At 43.5% G+C, this 17882-nt stretch overlaps 1 protein-coding gene across 2 annotated transcripts in view; it reads right to left on the bottom strand.

Annotated features, from left to right (window-relative positions):
• LOC139760516 (uncharacterized) overlaps window positions 1–17882 on the bottom strand; it is a 746927-nt gene that overhangs the window by 707590 nt on the left and 21455 nt on the right. For both annotated transcript variants that reach the window (XM_071683811.1, XM_071683810.1), the window contains exon 2: window positions 14429–14577. In XM_071683811.1, coding sequence (XP_071539912.1) covers window positions 14429–14577 — 149 coding nt within the window. The remainder of the gene's footprint in view (window positions 1–14428; window positions 14578–17882) is intronic.

The raw sequence follows: 17882 nt of genomic DNA, 5'->3' as shown, positions 1-17882 counted from the left end.
CTTTGTTGTCGAGGCATTTGTTACTCTGCTTTTATGAAGACAGTCCTGTGCTGCTGGTGCGTCGTGTTTTTTTGTCTATAGAGTCCTGGGCTTACAGCGCATCGCACTTTTAATCAGACCAGTTGGCTGGCTTCTATGCTCTCGCCTGTCTCTGGGGGCGCTACTTGCCTCTGCCTCCGGATAATCCTGCTCGCTTCATGCTTCGTGCAACTTAGTTCGAGGCGATTGTTACGTGTCTCTGTTTTTGTTGCCTTATTTTCGGGAGTGTTTCTAATTTGCTCTAATTCTTAACACAAGACTATTGCTTTATTCTAATATTCTTTACTGCTTAGTTTAGTCTTTTAAGTTCAGAGAAATTACTTTCCTGATACGATGTCAATGTTGTATTTGCCCTCTTGGCAAAAATGTTGGTATTTTTAGGAAAATACCCTAACCCTACCCATTATTGGCTATATTTAGTTCATTAATACACTGGTAACATTATTGTCACCTATGCAAACTACTAAGTTTTTTCAATTATCCTTCCATTAAAGATACATCAATGAAAGCTAACGATGGTATGGGACTGCATACATGATCCTGATGTCAGGTGAAGCTTAAACTGTAGCCACAAGTGATCAATCAAGTCGATGGTGGGACCAGTTTTCAGGTTATGTGCATCATCACATGTGTGAGGAATGTTTCAGTGTGTTCTTTCAGAATAAATCCTCAGATTTGCACCACCCATCCTATTCACCTTTAAGCGCATTTACTTATCGAGATGAAAACCTGGCCTTAATTCACTGTGTCCCATTCGCATCTAACGTTTGGTTAGGGTGAATTTTGCTAGATTCAATTCTGAATACTTTTCTTTTTTTTTCATATATCTATCGTGTGTTTGGCATCATCCACAAATATACTGACATGATGTGAATCCATATTACGTAGAAAAGAAATAGCAGCGGTCCCTTGACTAGCCTGCGGAACACCGCTATTGTAACACTAAACCCAGTGTGAAAAGACGCCTCTCATACCTGTCCTCTGCTCTTTCGTTTAGATCATCTTCGATCCACCGAATCTGATCATCTAGTTACCTTTTACTTGCTTCCTGTGAGGAATAGTGTCAGAAGCCTCCTGACTGAGAATGTGATCCCTGATTGTGTTACCGAATACGAGCTTTACATTCTTATAACTCCGTCTCTTAACTCTGTACATATATTGTGTTTCTACCTTTACATATACACAACCTAGCCACAAGAGAGAGGATGAACAGCTGGGTAGGCTGTGAGCCGGCTGTCCTATCTGAGATTCGAGCTCAGGCCCATTGGACTGGCGGGCTTAAACGTTAACCACTGCACTGTATGCTATCAAAATGCACACAAAAGTACAAATGGTAGAAAAGAGAAAACTGAAACTTGTGGTATAATGGTCATCTGCAACAAACCCGTGGATATATCCTTGGGTGACCAATAGAGAATACCAGGCTTAAACATGTGAACAAAAGAATCAAACCACACACACACACACACACACACACACACACACACACACACCATGTGTGGTGTTGGGATGAGATTGTATGGCAGAAAACGCAGTTTTACCATGTCATTCACGGGATGTAACAATAGAAAAATGAAAGATGAATATTCATAGGATGTAATTCACAATCATAAACACGTGAAACTGTCCACGAAGACAAATGAACTTTAAAAGGGCAGCAGAGTTCCCTGTACAGTTGTTTGTCACCTGGTAAATTGTCCAATCCATTATGGAAATAGATGACATAATTCGGAATGTATTAATTTATCATCTAACACAAACACAAATGTAAAAAAAAAAAGAAATCTGGGATATAATTACATCACCGCCTAATTAGTTTTAATAATAATTACTGACAGAAGTCAACAAACTGTTTGTAAACGTCAGGGTCATCCAGGAGTGCTCTGTAAATACGTCAGCTGGGAGAGGAGCGAGAGGCAGGGTTTGCCACACAAGTTCACGAAATCATCGCGTATGTGAATGTCAGTGTTGTAGCTGTTGTTGGCTATACTGACGCCAGCTGATGCCACCAGAATTACTGACTCATTTCCTGGCTGTGTGCATGTGTGTGTGTATGTATGTATGTATGTGCGTGTGTATGTGTGTGTGTGTGTGTGTGTGTGTGTGTGTGTGTGTAATGTAAGGTACCTCGCAACACTGAGCGTGAGGCCACGACAGTCTGTCCTCTATAATCAAATCCTAGTCGTTTAGTTCACCACATGACCTGTGACAGACTTGAATATTCAGCAGTTGAATAAAACATATGAATGAATCCTTCGTTTCTTGCTATCACATGAATAAATCAAACAATAATAAAGTGGCATGTATAACTAAAGGAATGCTTGGTATCATTACTAAAAAAAGTGTTAGCAACAATAATGCAAACTTTATATTGCGTCTGTATCCCTCCCTCGTGAGATCATACCTTGATTACGCTATGCAGTTCTGGGGTCCACATCTTAGCATGAAGTTTCTAGGATGCACACACGGGAGGATGACAGCTATGATCCCTGGCCTTAAAAAATCATAATTATAAGGAGACATTACGATACTGAAGCTGTAATCACTTAGGAAGGCGTAAAGTAAGGGTTGACTAAAGTAAAGTACATCAGTGGATAAACTGGCTAAACAAAGACTTGTATGAATAAAATACTATAAAATCGAATCCAAACCATAACGAATCCGCAACAATTTCAGATCTGATACTGGCATAAGACATACGAGTCGAATACCTTAACAAATAGTAGATTAAGTGCAAAAACTAGAGAAAGGTTCAAATACAGATTGCATGGCTACATGAGTGACTGATTGGCTTGGTGTGAAGAAGTACTGCCCGGCATCGACCAAGAGACTTGGTGCAGTTTTCTTCCATTCTTATGGTCTGACAATGACCTATATAACAAAAAATGTGGCCCAAACCCTCAGCGTTTAACATAACATGGAATCACAATAAATATTGCCAAACTGTGTTCGGTTTATAAAGACATTATTGAAAACTTAACCAACAAATTAAGGGTATTATTACCGTTTTGCAATCCAGCGAATTTTGTTAGGTTAAAAGGTTAAGTTGAAATTGTTATTCCCATGGTTTTTGATGTCTTTTGAATGACTGACATTCATTTTTACCGCAAATGGATGGATCTCCAAAATGGCAATTCTACCCAAACAAGTTGCTAGGCAATAAGTAATTATGGTACTTACCTTCGTCGCCCGGCAGGCAGGTGTAGGGGATGTGACAGCCGTCCGTTATGAGAGACGAGGCATTCAGGAAATTTATGGCTTCAACATTTTTCCAAGTCGTCAAGACATGTTCAAAGACTGTATATGTTTCTGAATGTCATAACTCATTCAAAAGTCTTTTACCATCACTATACTCTGAATGATATCCACAAACCAATTTAATCAACTGAATAATTCAAACGCTTTATTCACCTGTATGTTCATGTACATCTTAATGTTTCAGTCATATTTTTCACTATTCACTGTTGTAAAAGGGTCACATTTTTTTCACTAGCCACTTTATTATGCAATATTTCTACAATAATGTCAAGCGATCTCTTTATGTTTGTGTTTTCGTCAATCAGTATATAAGCAACATATGCATCGTATTTTTCACCAATCATTTCACCATATAGTTATACATCTACCATATTGTTCACAATGTACTGCATGTCGCAGTAACTTCACCGTATTGCTTTATATCCATTCAGTTCAACAGTCAGTGCATGTCACAGTAATTCCACCATATTATTCACTAGTCAATGCATGTCATAATAACTTCACCGTATGGCTATACATTACCATATTGTTCACCAGTCAATGCATGTCACCATATCTTCATAGTGATTACTACTACAATAACATACTCACGTAATGTTCTGGTCTTCATTCGTAATGCAAAAACACACGATTCTAGTTTCCATTCGTGCTTCGCTATTCACTGTTTGGTCGATGAGTGAGGGCAGCCGGCTTTAGCGTAGTGCCGTTTCCAAGAAACAGATGATCATCCTACGTAGCTCGACTACGTTACACATACGTCACTTCTAAAACCGGTCAAACGAGTCCATAGACTCAAAGTAACCACTGGAATCTATTCATATCTGTCACGTGTGTACTTTTTTCTGATGGTGTTCCTTCAAATGATGCTTTTTCTGCAAATCACCTGAACTGCAATTGCCTGACAGCGTAATTACTCTCACGGCAGAATACTGATCTAACGCAATATTTGATAATCCCAGTTTATAACACGATCACATTACGATTATCTCTGTCATCTCATACACTTTCATAAGTGTCACTAAAAATAAAACTGATATATCACACACCAACTGTACTACGTCCCACGTCTTCTCTCCTGGGAGGTCAAAGCAGGACTGACGGTGTTGACCTAGTCCTGATACGTGCGGTTACAGGTAACAAAAGGTCATAACCACCAGTTTGACCATCGAACCTGTGATTTCACTGAATCATTGTTGACATACGCCTGCTGCCGGGAGTCTCAATTTCTGTTGTAAATATAAAGATAAGACTTTTAACTTACATTAACTGGTATTTGTCTTTACATTCGGTACCATCGCTGTGTTTACTTCACACTTGTCGACATGGTCAACGAGTGGGCGGAGCAACAGTCGTTTGCCAATTCAGCGGCATCGCGGTCGGTGTACCGGGGGCGGAGCGTCCCTGGTATGGAGGTGGGTCAGGTGAAGTCACACTGCCAACGCAGCGCTGATGTATCTTACATGACGCAAGAGCATAAAAAAAAAACAAAAAAGTGAACTACACTGGCATATAGGGTCATATAACGCAGCCCTATATCACAACCATCCACGTTCATTCATGTACAGTCGCAGACAGCAGTAGTACCACAAGGCTGAATCCTCGAACTTCTCAGGCGAGACCCTGACCTCCTGGGGTACGTCTGTCCTTTGAAGTTCGTAGCTACAGGAGCCCAGAGTATTAAACGCTTAGGTGATCTGGTATAAATACATTTGTAAGGAAACGCATTATGAGGAAAACCCTTGACCTAAATGACAACGCTTCATTCTGTCGAGCTTTACCAAGGCACAAACAAAGCCAAAACAATAGCTTAAGTTGGAGGGGAGGGGTTGTAGGGGAGTGATAGCTTGGTAATCGTGCAGTAAGGGGTGAGTAAGGGGGAAATATTTGGGGTCGTATGGCGGGGGAAGGGCAGAATGGGAACATGGGGTGAGGAGAGGGATGGTGTAGGGGTAGTGTGGCGGGGGGGAAGGGGCAAAAGGAGAATGGTATGGGAAGGGGGAAGGGAGGTGGTCAAGTGGTAACGTTATAGAGAGCGATGACGCAGGGAGATAGCAAGGACGAATAGAGATTATGAAAGGTGGAAGGTTGCAAAGGAGAAAAGGTGTCAGCGAAAGAAAAATATAGGAAGAATGATGGGGGAGACAGGGTGAGCAAGGAATAAGGGAGTGTAAAAAGGGAGGTGGGAGAGAAAAAGGTTTGAGAGAAGTGAGAGGAAAAAGTTGGGGAAGAGGAGGGTGAGTGTGAAGGAGAGAAAAATGTTGGGGAGTGGGGATGAAGTTGATAAATAGAGAGTGGTGGGATGGTATGAGAGAGGACATGAGGGGAAGGGAGGGGAGGAATAGCAGGATGTAACTGCTGGTAACAGCGGCTGTTCTTCAGTCATTTATAGTCTTTCTGGGAATCCAATGTAAACTACCCGAAACTGGTGTTGTTTTATCATGGCATTATTTTGGATGGCTCCCAATGCAAATATGAATCCTTGTGCCCGACGAACAAACTATCAAACTTTATATCATAACTATATGAATCATCAAAAAAAATTGCTTCACTGCACTGTTTTCAGTTTTATTTGACAGCAAAGGAAAAAATTATATTAATTCATCTGTCTGAGGTTAACACAGACAAACATGCTGGTGGTCCTTTTCGTGTGCAAGGTTACGTACCGCTGAAGGCGGCACATTCTTAGTCAATTTTTTTACCACCGTTTTTCATAAATTTGTCAATTTCGCGACCCATCGAGCAATATGAGGTGGTTCGTCTTAAATCTCAAAAGGTTTCATGAATTTTCCTAGTCAAAGGCGCAAATTTTCACTTAAAATATATTGTACTTCAAATTATGTAATATATGAATTCTACATTCTTATCAAATACTTTCTAATATATTACGTCTAAATTAATTACATTTACGTCCATAATCATAAAACACAATTTCGCCATGCCTCTCATACCAGTCATTCCAGTGTGGACACCCGAGTCCGAAAAATGCCTTATTGAATATAGGAGGTCATATCACTCTTCATGGGACATTAGAGATCTTATGAAAGCAACGAAATCGAGGAGGAAGGCGTACAGTACCATGATGCTGGCTCTCAAAGAAGAGTCCACTAAACCCTTCCATTTAATGTTTGTGATATGCGCTTTCAGTGTCTCTTCCTGCCAACCATATACTTTTAGTGTCTCTGCGTGCCAACCACGCACTTTAGTGTCTCTTCCTGCCAACCATGAACGTACCCAAATACGCTTTTTAGCACGCCTGGCCATTCCACACTGTCTAATAGACACATTTAAAGTTAAGATAGCCGCAGGTCCCTCAACAGTCAGCGCCATGTTGCTTGTTTATGTTGAAACGAAATGACTGGCCCGTTGGTTCTACTCGCGTGTGTGACAGCATTAAAGAAAATAAATAAATAAACAAAAAAAAAAGAACTCGCAAAACTAATGCAAGATACTGACACAAGAAATGTAAGTGTGATGCCGCCCAGAGAAAGGTAGTGTGGCGACTTGGCTACTGGTTAGTGCTACTCGCCAGAGGTGTTTGTGGATGCGTGTCGTGTCATATTGTCTTCCAAAACATTACGGCAGCTATTGCCCTTGTCGTGGCAAGCAACAACCGACTCTAACTCTCCAAGAATAACGTCCTTGAACCTGATTTTTTGTTCTTTCTCTGAAAACTATCGTAACTTTAACAAGAAGATAAATTTCACGAAACAAAGTACACAACTATTTCTATAGAGTGACTGCTAACCTATCCCAAGGAACAGTACAGGAAAATAGGTTACTTCCACGATGAAAAACCAGATGGTCATCAAAACCTACGCCAATAGTACAAAGTATATCAGTGGATACAAACGTTCTTTTTTTTTGTTAATAGTTCGTTTGCATTCCGCCACAACCTCTCAGCTCACTGTCAAAATAAGTTGCTGTCCAAACAAGAAGTTGTCAGATGAAAAACATATTCATGTGCTCCGTTCCAGTGATGCACTTTGTGGCTTCACTGTTAAACATATCCATCGAAGTAAACTGGATGATATCTTGATGATAAAAATGTGCTGAAATATCATACAAGTTGTACCAGTTGTAGTGGAACATTTGAGCTCGACAGGTACCAACCCCATACGCACTTCATTCTTCCAACTGTAATAACCCTGACAGTATTTTGCATACTGCTCCATTCACTGACAACCCTATCTCTGAACCAGTGCCACCCTATATCCCCTTCTCATTTTGATTGGTCTAGTTAAAACCATCGTTTCAAAATGTTTCTCGATTTCTTAATTCTACGACCATGTTGATAAAGGGTATCTGTCAATTCCTTTGATCCATTATATGGAATCACCTCTTCATCATGATCATGTAATCTACCAACATAACATAAATCCCTGATATCAGTTGTACTGTTTGTTTTTTCTACATGTTTATATCCACTGTATCACCGAACCGTATAATCCAGGTGACGACTAAATAAAAAAAAAAAAAAATATTGTAATATTGTAGGATAACTCAAAAGACATGTTGCTTATACTTGTGAAAATGAACCTAAGTATTACCTAATACATTGATTACTGTCTTGGGTTTACGCCGCCAAACCAATACTCCTAGATCCCTTACGTATACTGATGTATCAGCATCAACGTTATCAGGGTGTTAAACCGGTTATATTCCTATCTCTCTTAACTACACCTGACATTTCTTTGTCCACTCTGATGATGTATGTACGTTTTCTCCCAGTGCTGTGGAACCTTACTTTGAATTCATCTTCTGTCTCCATACTAACTAATGCCACTAATTATATCATAAATGTAAATGATAACAGAACAAAGATTTCACGACAGAAATCTCCATGGGACATGAGGCGGTGGCCAGAGTCAACCCATGTGTTCTAACCCTTTGTTTTCTGTCCAATGTCCTATTTCTCACCCCTTCTCTCAGGTCCGCCCTCATGCGATCCACCTCCCTCATTGCTTATTTAGTTCACCCCCAGCTTCTCCAAATTTTTCTCTCCTTCGCACCGTATCTCCCCCTCTTCCCTTACTGTTTAACTCCCTTCTTCCAGACCTTTCTCTCCCCTAACTCACTTCTTTCACACACTTACGCCTTCCTCACTCTATCACTGTCCCCATATTTCTCTTTTGCTTACACCTATCCTTCTTTCTCTCTCACCTTCCTTGATCTCTATTCCTTCTTGCTCTCTCCCTACGTCATCGCTCTCCATAACGGTCCCATATTACCGCCTCGACACCTCCCGCTTCTCATACCATTCTCCTGCCCCTTCTCCCCGGCCACACTTCCCCTACACCTCCTCCACCTCATCCTAACCTCCCCTTCCCACAGCCATTCTCATACTTCCCTATTCCCCCCACCCCCCGGTCCCACTAGACCAGACACATCTTTGTGTTTTGTTTTTGTTAGTGACATCATAATGCTCAACAAAGAAAAAACATAGTAATGTAAATCAAAGCTTATCCTCATATCTATATCTTTTATTTCACAATTGTACTATTTGTACCATGGAGGCAACTCGTTTAACAAAATCCAAGACCCGTCAGTGGTCAACGTAAGGCGCGTCATCTATAATAATTGTCGTTAAATTCTGACGTCCAGTAAACAGGACCTTCGAAGCCAGGCGGCGGTGGCCAGACTGCAAGGGTTCAAAATCTCACCTGAGCAGTTCGAGAATTCAGACTTATCGCGCCAATTTTGTCCACGACTGTACATTGATCTGAAATCAAACATATTCTGGTTTAATGACCACCAGTAGTTGGCCAACAAATTTAACGACGAGTCATTTATATACGTAATGTAGTTTACAGGGGAAAAAATATGATGGTGCCTCGTCTAATGGCCCTATTAAATCAAGTCATTAAAACCCGAAATATATAACTGGACAGTTGCTGACCTGTCTATAGTGAAGAGTTGTATACCACTGCCTTTATGTAACACTAATTCCACCCGAGGGTTTTGAGTCCTTCCGTTTTGAATTTGCCCACCACTCTCACGTTCGTGGTTTGGGCTCTGGTTCCGCAGATGATGGCTATCAAAATACTACAGCAACCAATATACAACCGACCATCCGGTGTTGACGTGGGACAGGGGAAAAGAAAATGACGATGGAGAGAGACTGAGTTAAGTCGATGTTTCGCACATTTAGACCAATTCCTGAGCCGAGGTTATTAAGGATCGACTCGTGACACTCGTAAATGCTGTTGTACCTGATCCCCTGACCTACCTCCGAGGACTTTCTCACCCGTATGAAGATAACGCTCATTATGACCAACTTACTTAAATTCATTATGACCAACTTACTTAAATTCATTATGACCAACTTACTTAAATTCTCGTCAGTAGTGAAGTGCAGGTCAATCTCTCTACCGTCCCATAACGATAAGCAAATATTTGCTTACGAAAGAACAGGAGAAATATTTCATTACAAAGAAAACGCACTTCAGCCTTGCGAATGATTGGATATAGACACACGGCATCAACAATTTTTTTTGTGTGTGTAGAGTAGGGAATATTTTGCTGCAGACAAAAATATATCATTATCTTTACAACGCATCGACTGTATGAAACTGACTGTAGACTACCAACACGGGAGGATAGTAACGAAAGGTAGTAAGGCATGTTTGGCTAAGGTGTCGTTAACGCCAGGAAAGCTGGGATTCAAATCAACATCGGTTTTTTCTTAAATCTCTTTCAACAATTCAATATTTCATTATTGTCTCCATAGATGTTAAACTGGAAGATCATACTAATCTTGTCTATCAACGTAATTTCTTTTGAGCTTTACATTTACGTATCTTGCTAACCACACGTATTCAACCGTCTACAAAAATGCTCACTGATAATCGCTTATTTGAACGTCAAATCAAGCACAACCCGTCCCTTAGTGCACGTAGGAGCATATGTGGTCATAAGATTAACAATGAAAGGTGTTTTTAAGATTCTTCGCATGGTGGATAAAATGACCTTAATAGCCTCAATGATCCTTAGCAATTAATTGGTAGGCTTCGAGACCAATCCATGAGCACTGTACATACCAGAGGCCGTGTATACACATCAAATGAGAGGCGCGTACTGTCTTGTATACTGAACATCAGATGTTGGTCACATCTTGACGTTCAGAATGCAATGACTTTATGCTTACAGCACCAACACCCAACTAACTGTCATGTCCAACCCTCAATCAGCCAAGCAACCACCTCTCATGTATAGTATTGTCATTATTTATGTACAGTGTGCATTTTTGTTTGTTTATTAAAACAAAAAATACACCCCCGATATGCATCAGACTAATACTATGTATACATACTGGACTTGGTTGGTTGGTTGGTTAGCTGGTGATCTGGGTTGTAGGCGTATTGCTGTCAGAGTCGTTTGTTCGTCAATATCAAGTTACGATTATCAACAGAAATCTACTGAACGCTGAAGCTGAACAGGACACACGACCACTGACCCTCAATAAACACATAGCAAGTAAAACTGAGAGAGTCATACTCTATACATGGCAGCAGAGAGGGGGCACCAAGAAGAGAGTATGGATATAAAAGTGTTTCAGAGTGGAAGATAAAAGAATCATGCAGTTTAGGAGGGATACCCGCGAACATTCACTACAGGATATTAAAGCCTAGCGAAGAGGTAGGAATGAGTATTCAATTGTGATACCAGGAGAAATAAGTAACCTTCTTACAGAAACGTTTAAGAAGAGGTGATATTTGGCTGATGATCGCTGATCAACCACGGATCTACAACTTGTAGAAGGTGCGTGGCGGCCCGTATCAACAGTATTAATCAACAAGCGAAACGTGCGGTGAGTGAGCGCTGCGCTACGCGCCAGAATTACTATCATGGTACAATATGGACGCATTCCTCGTTCGTAGCTTCTCGTAAGGAGGTACTCTCTCTCGGGAACCACCATACCTATTTGTGTGGCACAAGGACATGAAATTGTTTGAGAAACGTCAAGACACAGAGGCATTATCGAGGCGGTCCCAGAAGAAAATGCTTATGGAATAAATCCAATATAGTGAATAGGACGGAGGAGGAGGAGGAGGAGGTGAGGTGGGCGGGTGGGTGGTGCTGGCCCGCGGCAGTGTACCGTCTACGGCGAACTTTCTTTGAGGAAAACGTCGAGATGCCCCGCTCTCTACCCTTGTTTGCTGGGCCGCTCCGGTTATAGAGAGACTGAAGACATGCTCCGGGTTGTGATGGGGAGATATTGCTTGTTGAAGTGGGGGAAATATTATATTTGCTAAACGTTTATTGTTGCGGAGTGCTGGAAGGATGTTCTGTGAAGGGGAAAGCGGTAAAAGAATGTTGAGTGCTGGAAATAGTGAGTTAGTGCAAGGCTAGTGTAGTTAGTGAGCGCTCAGATTTAGAAGGGACAGGGAAAAATCGGTAGAGTAGAAAAGGATAGAAATTTGAGACATATAAATGAGGTGAGAGAAAAATAATGTATTGAAACTGTCCCTCTATAAGAAGTTGAATTCCTCATCATCATTTCCGCTCTCTCTCTCTCTCTCTCTCTCTCTCTCTCTCTCTCTCTCTCTCTCTCTCTCTCAAACAAGAGATGGGGCCCCACGATAGTAAAACAAATCTCCCTGCACAACACAAATACATAATTACATAACATGACAACGCATAAATCGGATTTTTATTCTTAACTCGAAATTGTCCTTCCGGGAGGCGCTAACAGCCAGCCCAGCCCAGTCTTTTGACAAACTCACGCCGTAGCTTCTAGTGGACGTGTACTCTCCATACATACGGACGATGTTAACGCACCAGTCGGCCGCAACACTGCACGGTAATGTCTCAGTCTCTCCTGTACCCACAGCAGCAGACTACCGGTGCCTTGCAGGGATACTCTCTGAAGGCGTCAGGCCCGCCCCTGACAACCTTCACTCCATCACTGTTTTACCCGTCCCTCACTCCTCTCGCTCTTAGTTACTCTCCTCTCTCTCTCTCTGGCTACCCTCCCTCCACTCATCATCATCTCTCCACTAGATTGCATGAGTCATGGTAGCTTATATGAATCATAATCATCATTCCCCACATGCTGACTGTAATATCTTATTCGTTATTCCTCCCGTTAACGGCGCTCACTCACCCCTCACATCTCCCCTGCTTCCTCCACCCTTTCCCTCCCTCCATCATCAGTAAACACCCTCTCTCTCCACTACCCTCCCACTTATCCTGTTCCAACCCCTCCCCTTCTCTTCCCCAACCCCTCCTGGCTTGTTATTGTTCTCTGCTTCAGCACAGCTGCTCCACAAACACTCTCTCTCTGTCTTCCTCCTTCCACTCTGAAAACTGGAAGCAAAACAGTCCTGAAAGTGAGGAAATATAACTTGATTATCGTGAAAGTCCGGCGGAACAAAAATCGAATATGGATGGACGAGTTCACTTAAGATTCACCATTATGTTAGTTCCGTCCGGGGTAGGAGGCAGGGGAGGGAAGGGGGGGTTATAACGATCATTTGGTGTTTGTTGAATGGACCTCCCCCCCTTCTTCTGTCCCCCCTTACCCCCCAGATTCGCCCCTCCATTGATCGCTCTACACAAGGAAACTGGTTCTGGAGGATGTAAAGAACCGACCCGCCGGTTACCCTTGAATTTCCTAATGTCCTCCACTGTCAACAGCGGCCCCTCGTGCTCAGACAGACCACCTCTTGCTTTGCCAGATCCCCCTCACGCTTCGCCAGATTCCCTTATGGTCTACTAGAATCCCTTATGCTCTCCCAGAGTCTGCTTAGGCTCTGCCAGACTTCCTCACGCTTTTCTAGGCCCCCTTCCCCAGTCGTACGTTAGACCCCCTTCTTGCTTTGCCAGACTTCCTACATGCTCAGCTAGACCCCTTCGTGTTCAACCTGACTCCTCTTCACACTACGCCAGCTCCTCTCACATTCGACCATACCTCCGCCACACACTGACCTTGTAACCGAACTCTCTGTATGTAACTGTAGGGACAATGATCCAAGTCCCTTTCAGCTCCGGACAGGCGATAAGTTATGATGGATTTGCCTGGGCGATGGTGCTCTAGAGTGGGAGGGTGAGGAATGGTCTGTGTTGGATAATGGCTAGTAGAGGACGTGGTAGTGGCGAGGAACCTTGAGTACTGCTGGTGCTGGCGGCGGTACGGTAGAATTCTCGAGACAGATAAGCTTAGTATTGTTTTCCAAATCAACATAATGCAAGCAAACAGATTGTAAACAGTAAGAGATAAGCTTAATACTCTCTCTGTGCGTAACGTGTCATATAAATAAACAGAAATCAGTTAATGTGGGTATTTCTCGTCCTGGACTGGTTATGAAAGACACACAAAACTGCCATAAACTCACAAGATTTAAAAGTATCTTAATGAGTCCCAAGGACATCATATCCAGATACAATGAACCTAAAGACTTAAATTCACTCGGGACTTCCGAAGAGAATGTATAGAAGTCAGGTACACACACACACACAGCGGAGGGCAAACACTATCTTTCAGCCCCATGGCTTTCTTGCACCCACGGGACCTCAATGTTTGTTTTACCCAGGTTGAGGAAGCGTTCACCCGTTTGATGTACCAACCTGACGACGGAGAAAAGTCAGCCTGTCTCCATCATGTCGATGTTCGACCACGTCTGTCTCTTTAGTTTCTTTTCATTTTACGGGAAATCTAAGAGTAAATTTCCCTTATCGACTGTGTGCCGCGTTCGGACGACACATGGTAATATATGATGTGTTTGAAGACTTAACATTTTGCTGCACAGTTAGCACAAGCCTGTGTCTACTGAAGAGTAAGAACACTGTTCAGCGACAGAAAGTGGGATGTGTGTGTGTGTGTGTGTGTGTGTGTGTGTGTGTGTGTGTGCAGTGTACACGTTATGGTATAGTCATCACGAGACTGAGTCTACCGTACAGCTCGGGCGCTGTTTACCATACACGAGGCAACAGGTGCTCGAGGGTTTATCTCCTGGCTGTCCATGATGTGTGTGTGTGTGTGTGTGTGTGTGTGTGTGTGTGTGTGTGTGTGTGTGCGCGACATGCAAGGTATGGGCTCCGTGTACGAGCATCAACTACTTGATAGAATGAATCCAACAACACACACACACACACACACACACACACACACACACACACCATCTCCACCTACCTTCCACAGGTGATCACTGGCAGCCTGTGCTGTGTCTCCCTCCCAACAGTGGTAGCCATCACATGTGTGTGAAGGTCAGGTCGTTGGTTGCTGACCGTGTTTGAAGCCATCTCCGTGCCCGCTGAAGCCTGCAGTATCACAAGATCTTCCTATAAAGAAAAACATGAATCAAACGCTTCAATAGCCTTCAACATATCTCTGATGATGATGAAAAAAAAAAAAGAAAAACTATATTCAAATATAGACCATGTATCAGAAATCCATACCAGGACCAATATCTACGACCATTCACCACGTCTCTCCCACCACACTTTCCACTCCCCTTTCCATTTCCTTCTCCTCCCTAACCCCCTCCTCCTCGACAGCCACTCCTCCATCCCTCTGCGAGAGGTGGGAGGGAGTCCTCGCTCCATAAGAATGCAAATACTATTCTGAAAGTCTCCCGGAAACCTCGATTCTGTATCCATAAAAGGCCGGTCCCAAGTGGCCAGAGTGGGGGGAGGAGACGTCGCTGGGGGGGGGTTAGGATTGTTGACCTGGGGGCCACACGCGCTCCATAGGGCTGGGAGGGAAGAAGTAGGGCTGGATTGACTGAGGGGGAAAGGGTGGTTGCGAAGGTTATGGTGGGATGTGATGGTTTGGCGACGCAACAACTGTTTGTTTGATAACAGATGTATAGTGGTCGCCCACTGTGTTAGTCTGCTACCCTGTACCCTTGCTCACCCTGTAGTTTCTTCCACCTTTCCTCTCCCGTCTCCTCTTATCCCTGCACCCTCTCGACCCCCTGATCTTCCACCTCATACTGCCACAGCTGCCTCTTACAGCTGCACCTCTTCCTCGAGTACTTCCTTCTCTTCATGCACCTGCACTTCTTTCCCTAGACAGTGCATTTGCATTCCCTGTATTTCCTCCTCTTCCTGCCCTACCTCCTCTCTCTGCGCCTCGTCCCCCATCACCGCCACACTGCGTCACACGGAGGCTGCCGCTGATCCTACGTCCCCCGTCACCGCCACACTGCGTCACACGGAGGCTGCCGCTGATCCTACGTCCCCCGTCACCACCACACTGCGTCACACGGAGGCTGCCGCTGATCCTACGTCCCCCGTCACCGCCACACTGCGTCACACGGAGGCTACCGCTGATCCTACGTCCCCCGTCACCGCCACACTGCGTCACACGGAGGCTGCCGCTGATCCTATAAGCCATTCATGGCCGCCTCGCATCTCTATGACACACGGAAAGAGTGGCCGCCGTGTTATAATGGTTATCATTCCCTTCCTTCCAACCGTCCACAGAGCTTGCAGCAGAGGCACAATACGTCGCCTGAGCACACTATAGTACTCTATCATTTTTCCATATCCATTTCCATCTCTACGTGGATATACCAGCTACTGTAAGCTCCTGTGAGTACGCCCTTCGTTTCAGATTATCGGGGGACAATTGTTTGTTCCGTGAACGCTATTACGAACACTTCCTACACCTCTAAACTTGGAGGACTGACAATAGAGTCACATTCTATTTCCAGAGAAAGACAATTTCGGCAGCATGTGAGGGAGGACCTGCTTGAGAATGCGGCAGCAGGTCCCCGGAACAATGATATACATCTAAGGTACGTGACTGGAACAGTCGCGCGCGTGTGTGCGAGAAGGAGAGTCAGAGTGAGAGAGTGGGAGGACACGATGATGTGGCCAGGAAGGTTCCCGACCGGGCCAGGTGTGCTGGCGGCCACAATTTGATAACAGGAAATGTTTGTCGTAATAGAATCATTTTCCTGGCATTTCTGTCTCTATTTTTTTTTTCTATTTTTTTTCAATTACAGAATCACGTAATCGCTCAGTTCGTAAGCTATGTAGGGTAGCTATAGCTTACTTTTAATCACAGTAAATTACATAGAGCCCTGGTTAACCTACACACACACAACACAAGATTCACATAAGACGTTTTGATCTATCTTTGCCGCAAGAGCGGCTAGTATATTGTGCAAGTCGTACCCATCCTCCGAGCGATGTTGCAACAGAAGAGGCAGATTGCACGAAAGGTCCAGCAGCTGTACCTCAATGTCTGAAGTGCAGTAGAAGTTACGCTTACAAAAAAGTCTTGACAGGAATAAAGTGTCACTGAATTAGTTATTCAGCAGTTTACATGGTAAGTGAATTATTTACAAATAACAGAACAACACAGGTTGTATTCTGCATCTAGATATATGACAAGTGAACAATTTACATTAAGCGAAGTTATGATGCTTCTCAAGTATTCGAGGATGAACGTGGTTATGGATGAAATGCTGGCTCATATCTTGTAACGTTCGGCAAGAATCATCTCTGAGCTCTCAGCTCACAACAAAGTACATATATGTTGCTGTGTGTGTGTGTGTGTGTGTGTGTGTGTGTGTGTGTGTGTGTGTGTGTAGGGTGTGAGGGTAGCTCTGCCGGCCAAAGTTTACGTCTGGTCTGTTCATTATCAACATGAGGGACAAACTCCCATGAATATGTACAGCCCAGCCTGAGTCGGGCGACATCATGAAGGTGTCTGCTGATCCCGTAATACATATATTTGGTGCTCCTTCCATTGCTATACGAGGGTGATGGACGGATCTGCTCGTGGCGATTTCACTTCGCCCTGAGTCTTAAAAGATTTTCTTTGTTTTCTCTGAATGCTTGCTTGTCAGCTACTTGTGGGTAGATCCAAGTGATAATCTGCTTTATCCTTCAGGCAAGAAGGTTTTGCTAATTCATCGGCATTATCGTACAGTCTGAGCCCAACATATGAGGTTCAGAGGAACTGGACCCTATATCTAGCATGATAATTTTGTTATGCGCTTCAAACAAAAGCATGTTAACAGTCGTGCTGAAGGGAGTTTAATGCCCCTAGTGAGGCAAGAGAATCGTTTACAATCGGATTATCTACATCGGAGTTTTTAATACACTTATGAAACGTAATGACATCACATAGTTCAGCGTGGACGCTAGGTCACCGTTGAAGCCGACCACAGTACGTGTTACAAGACCACTACCAGCCGTACTGGTGCTCTCTGGTAGGGACCCAGCTGTAGATATGACTTGTGGGAGGCAATACTCCGCGGTGATGGTGTCGACGTGATAACGGCCGTCATTACTGACCCAACCGGAACTCGGGTTGTGACCTGTGCAGAGGGGGCTTCGAGGGAAAGGTTGTAACTGTGACATCAGAGGGATTAATCTCCCATGTGGACAGGAGAGCGCGACTGTTGTCTCTCATGGCAGATGTCACGAATGCCATACATTTAATGGCCATCAGCAGTTGTAGGAATCCCGTCTGGATGGATGTCTCTCATTTGAGAAGACGTTCTGAAAGACTTACTGACATGGACTGGAATGTGTTGGCTAGAGCATCCGGATCCCATTAAGAATACAGATATTCTCTCTTTGATGTCAGGGAGACAACGATCTTTAAAATCTTTTAGGGTAGTCGAAAA

Source organism: Panulirus ornatus, chromosome 37, assembly GCF_036320965.1.
Source record: "Panulirus ornatus isolate Po-2019 chromosome 37, ASM3632096v1, whole genome shotgun sequence".
Classification (NCBI taxonomy): domain Eukaryota; kingdom Metazoa; phylum Arthropoda; class Malacostraca; order Decapoda; family Palinuridae; genus Panulirus; species Panulirus ornatus.
This window is presented reverse-complemented; position numbering and strand designations above follow the sequence as displayed.